This window comes from Mya arenaria, chromosome 11, assembly GCF_026914265.1.
Source record: "Mya arenaria isolate MELC-2E11 chromosome 11, ASM2691426v1".
Taxonomy (NCBI): Eukaryota; Metazoa; Mollusca; class Bivalvia; order Myida; family Myidae; genus Mya; species Mya arenaria.
In genome coordinates, this window is record NC_069132.1 from 64,336,286 (window position 1) to 64,342,288 (window position 6,003).

A 6,003-nucleotide genomic window follows, 5' to 3' on the forward strand; every position below is an offset into this window, starting at 1 on the left:
ACAATACATGAATGGAATGTATTGTAAAAGATTACTAATAAAGCATTTAAATGTCAACACATTGCCAATTTCATTTTTGACCCATATACCGCTCCATAAAAGATATCCTATGAATAATTTATCCATTATTATACAATTGGCTAATGTAGCCTTACATCTACCTATGGTCATGTGTGGAGGCCAAACAAACACTTAACTGGAGACACATAGCATCTCAAGAAAACAAACATAATATCGTATATTGGTAATTGTTGGGGTTACTGCATTGGCTCTGTTGTTGAGTATTTATAAATCACTGGGGTTTAAATCGGTAAAAGAGCATTCGACCGCACACTTACCCCAGCATTTATCTATAAGAGCAACATTAAACATATACGCTTCATTGGAGTCTTGAAGGCGATGAAGAAAAAAAAACAAAGTTAGATTTTTCTTAAATTACAGGTACAATCCTAGCAGTGTCAAATGCAAGCAAAATTCAGTTATCATGCACTCTGAACAATGTCAAAAACACAAAAATAAGATTTGAAAAAAAACGCTACACTACAACAAACATTTCAAACCTGACAGGGGTCATTGAAAACTAAGTAACAACTTGATACGGGCTTAAACCGGTTAGCGAACGTTTTACCTCACACTTCCCCCAACATGTATCAATATGTACAAAATTAAACACACACGCCTCATCGGAACCAACATCAACTCCAAAGCTGTGATGTTTTAACCAAACATCAGGAGTAGAAGCGAAAAAGTGACATACATGTATTATAAAGAAGCAGATATGACCGTCTTGTTCTCACTCTTTGTTATCAACTAGACTTTAAGTATTCAACGACCAGACACAGACATCCGGTTCCTGTCAAGAATGCATCGAGTGCGAGGAACAGTGCTGATTTCTTTAAGATATAATGCAATCATACAAATAAAGCCATCAAGTTTACCTCAATTAAAATCTAGCATTCATCATGAAATAACTAACATACAGAAGCATATGAAGCAACAAATAAATTGTAACAGATAAACATGTGTTAAATCATCAAAGAAATGACGACGAAATCGGTACTCTTCATGCCATTTCTTAATGTGACCTCACAAAACAAATTTTCCAAAGCATGAAATACGCATCTTTCAAAACATCTATCATTTGAAGAAAAAAAACGTATTTATGAATGATGTGGCAATGCTGACGTTTGTCTTCTTTGTTTTCGAACTAGAGGCAAAGTCCCGGTGTGATGCTAATGTCGTCCAGAGCAATATCGCTGGCGAAATTATTTCCGATTCGGGCTTCAAACTCGAACTGAAAAAAATAATTAAATTAATAAAAACAACAGCTGTATAGCAGATGACTAAATGTTTTTTTTATCAGAAAGGAAAACAGTTAATTATAATTAAACACGTACGAAATTCTAGATGGCACGAACACACTTACATGTATGGTATCGTTTTGTCCCTTGTTAAAGTCCACGTTCACTCGTTGTTTGACCCATTTCCTGCCCTGGTTCTTCTCGTACTTTTTCAACAGTTTGCGATCCATGCCGCTTACAAACACCCAAATTTTAAGAGAACCCATATCCTTTCCATACATGTGGTACCAGAACTCAAAACAGTACTGTCCCTTAGGAAAGTTAGGAGAACGAAGTTTAACCATTTCCCTTAGGTTTCCCGTCGCATCGGCGTAAATGAAATAACCTGAAATGTGTTCGCACATTTGATTATGCTTGAAAAGTTTTAAATGCTTATAAAAAGTAAGACAAAAGATTTCAACCAGCATTTTTAAACTTTAAAATATCATTGCATAATATCGTTGACACTGTGCTCACATGGACGATTGTTCAGAACCTTGGTAATGTTAACAACGTTGTTCTCGGCATCCTTATGATTTTATTTAAAACTCAGCTGTTCTTGTTTAATGGAAATTTACTAAAGTAGTTTACCATACAAAGTTAACCACGATACGTTTTACAACGTTGTCAACCTTAACACAGTTCTGAACGATCGGCCCAACAATGTTTACCGTCAGTGCCATTGCAGGCCGTGCGTGGACCAGTTTTCCCTGCTACATCTGTCGGTCCTTTGTGCCTTTGAAAATTGAAAGTACTTCCCGGAGCACGAGACCAGTCGCAAAAATCTGTCTCAAAATCGCACTTGCTCAATGTGACTGTTCTTATTTCTGAAATAAAGGGAAATACATGACATAACATATGACAAATACACTTATTTAAAGAAATTTGAACGTGTTTCAACAAAAGCATTTACCTGTTTGGGCCATATTTTCAGCATCCTTAAGAGATATAAGTTGACAATGACCATCAGGAAACCTCGGCTCTTCCGACCGACGTCGATAACGGAGTTTCTTTTTGCAATGGTCCCCGAAGGTAATATTGAAATACGATATGTGATATTCGGTGCCGTTTTTAAAATCCAACTTTTGACCCCTGCTACATTCTTTGTCTTCGTTTCCTTGACATTCCACGTATTTCGATGTTATTGTCATATTCGGTGACGGGTAGTAAATCTCCCTCCCATGATGGTATGCAAAGGTGATTCGCGGAGGTATACGAGCAACAATGTCCTTGTAGTGAACAATCCTCCAGCTTCTCTCAATCCTTTTATCATGAAGATATGCAAACTTTTTATTACCCGCTCTTGGCATGCCATATGTATAAAGGGACACTCGGCTTTTGTGAACAATGCCGTCTTGAATTAAAGCTACTGCAGCAAGCGATGCCATCGCTCCGCCCAACGAATGTCCAGTTACAACAACAGTGTAGTTATTATACTGCTTTGCTAACTTCCGAATGCTTTCTTTAATGCACGGGTCGTAAAGTTTATTAAAAGCGTAATGAAAGTAGTAGTGAACTTTTCCCGTGTCCCTGAATTTCTTCTTTGGTATAAAAGTTTTTTTTGCTTCATCTTTCAACTGTTTTTCATCACCAGCTGTACCCCGATAAGATAGGATAATGACCCCTCTTTTGTGAGATATCGCACTGAAGGCAAAACATTCCTTATAGTCGTTGAATTTCAAATCACATTTCCTGCCTATTGCCTCGACTAATTCGAAATCATCACTGGAGAGGCTGTGACTGAGACATTTCTGCACGTACTCTGGCTCTGCATAAGCAACGGCTGATAAAAGCGCAAACCTGTAGGCTTCCTCTGGGCTGTATTTCTCGTGACGCGCTTCAGGGCACAACGTGTTTTGTACATCATTCATTTCGTTTTCACAAGAACTGTTAGAGTTAATAGAATAACACTGTCGGTCAAGTTCGCACCATTGACATATAACATTCCTTGAGGGTATGTAATCATTTTCATTGGTGCACGATTGACAGTCACTTTGTTCAGAGCATGGTTCTTCTACCGCCGTCGAAAAATTACAGAAAAGAGAATGAATAGCTAGTATTAATATCAGTATCTGTAAATGTTCCATTTTTTATCCAGATGTACACGTTTCTTATATTTCAACAATACTAATGGTTTGTTCAGCTTAAAGGTCTGGTTTTGACAAGGTTAATCAATAAACCAAATCGTTTAAACATACAACCAAACCATTGTATAAGTTGTGGGGACGATATCAAGATTTATACGCTTTGCGATCACATTCACAAGTATTAAGTTTCAAGAAATTACAATTCATAAACTATACTGAAAACTCCTACTCTCTAAAGATTGATAGCGATTTAAAACAGGAAGAAAAATTCTACTTTCAATAAATCATTAATACTTATAAGTGCGACATTCAATGTGTGTACTTGAGTCGGGGCACGGATTTACGATAAGGCATGCCTCAAATAGTTTTGAAGTGTATATTTGTTCAGAATAAAACTTTATATATATATATATTATGTTAACTGATGTCCAGCTTTTTATCGTTACGATATTGTAGTTTTACGGCTAAACACTCAATACTCATAATTCAGTTCCCCGCTTGCTGAAAAAGGCCTCACTCTAAGACATTAAAAAATAAGATAATATCTTAACGACTAAGGGAGAACTTGCTCGCATCGCCATTCTTGATCATTCATGTGTTCTAACTACACCTTATGGGTTCCAGGTTGCTTCTTTAAAGTACAACTGAACCATAACTTGTAGATCCTTATATCCCTTCTCTATTTTACATGTACAAGATGTACCACAAAGCGTGAGGTTCGTTTCTGCGTTAATGTATTTTGGCAACGGTTCTATGTTTGCTAGATAAATAACCCACCCCTGAAATGATGAGGCCCAGTATTACAATCCTATGTTTGTGCGCATGCACAGTGAAAACCACAATGCATCGCTCCATTTACCTCAATGTATTGCTTCAATTTCACGAAAATGAAAGACATTTATAATGTCCTATTTTTGGAAGTATTTTTAATGAGAGTGGCAACCAACGCAGACATACTAACAAGGGAGAATGCAATTAGTTTATACACTATCCGTTTGATCAGATAGCTTAAGATGAAACTTGCTTACGATTACATCTAAAATTCGCCAATAATACATCTTTACTTCTACGTACTAAAGACTCACACGTTTTGAGCATTTCAGATTATTTCAGACCATAAACCTTTTTTGTCTTCAATTTCAACGTTCACTGTCCTTCACATAAATCATTATCTAGTTGAAAATGTGATCAGACAGACAACACTTTACAATGAATTCACAAATAAATCAATTTGCAATAAAACTTGATTTGATACTTAATCTCTTGAAAAGACTGGCGCCTTGCTTAACAACTGATATAAAAAAAACCTCTATGTCCTTTCACGAGTTGATTTCTGCGGTTAAATTTGGGCAAACAACACTTAATTTAATTGTATTTATTTAAGTTTAAGTGTTTATAACTCAGAAAAGAGTAGTCAGGATCTTATTACATAATCCAAAAGAATCTTTTCCATGAGACTTGTTAATATTTGAAAACCAATAAAAGTATGACACTCGCCTTTCTTGTAAATACAACCTTAAATAACAGATTGCAATCACTAATTTTTACTTTCTCATTTCGAACTCCGTGTGTTAATATTATCTGAGGTACCAAAGCATTTCAAACAATATGTAAACATGACTATAAGAAGGTACAGTACATATGTTTATCCATTTAACAAGGTGTTTGTATTATCTATTCGTAGATTTAAATATAAAACATAATGAAATTTGCACTCATAAAAGATCAGTACGTTTTACTGGCGAAGTCTAAGTGTTTTCAGATTGATTTCACAGCTTTATTCTAAAAGGAACCGAACTTAATGATCTTGCAGCCTAAAAATGAGATGCATATGGAATCAGAAAACACGTATTAAGCAACACTGTATGATTTTTCTCTTTGCGTAATATATTCATGATATGATGAAATATTAAAGATATACTCTTACTCCGAATTATGATGTACGACAGTTAATGCAATTGTTTAATTAACCTAAAAGGATAAATAATTATCGAAAACAATGGTTCTGATGAAGGATACCGTGTTTAATTTGTAATAAAGTTCCAGGAAAAACGGTATTTTTATCTTATGAGACGATAGTTAATAACTGTAAATCTTTAAGCAATTACCAAATCTTTGTTTGTTATATATGTGTATGTACTAGTGTTTTTATGTACTAATTTTAAATACAAGTGGCACTTTGATATTTGTTCTCTTGTTTTCATATTTATGAACTCATACATTGCTTAATATTTAAGTACATATTTTGTTGATAAGACATATGTAGCAACTCATGCTCGTGAAATGCCAATTGTTTAACAATTGAATTTATCTATTGTGTATATCTTTATAATGTGAAACCGTGATGGCTTAAGTCGAATAAACTCTGTTCTGTTCTATTTTTATGGGAATGGTCATTGAGAACGGGACTGTACACGTGAGTGTCCATCTTATCTTCATTTGTTTTAAGTCATGGCAAAAACTAAATATTACGTAAAATGATTACATCATGCCTATGCAAACAGGGGAGTTTAGAAACAATAACATTCGGCAAATTTAAGTAAATAATTTTTATGTTATGATTGCTTACCTAAGAA

The 6,003-nt window shown here is 34.9% G+C and overlaps 1 protein-coding gene across 1 annotated transcript; it reads right to left on the bottom strand.

Annotated features, from left to right (window-relative positions):
• Positions 1 to 414: 414 nt before the first annotated feature.
• LOC128207658 (uncharacterized) lies at positions 415 to 3,568 on the bottom strand. The gene is made up of 4 exons (XM_052910714.1): positions 2,254 to 3,568; positions 2,012 to 2,167; positions 1,427 to 1,686; positions 415 to 1,294 (listed from the first exon to the last, which is right to left on the bottom strand). Exons 1-4 carry the CDS (start codon positions 3,425 to 3,427, stop codon positions 1,208 to 1,210), a joined length of 1,677 nt encoding a protein of 558 aa, XP_052766674.1. The 5' UTR covers positions 3,428 to 3,568; the 3' UTR covers positions 415 to 1,207.
• Between the last annotated feature and the right edge of the window lie 2,435 nt (positions 3,569 to 6,003).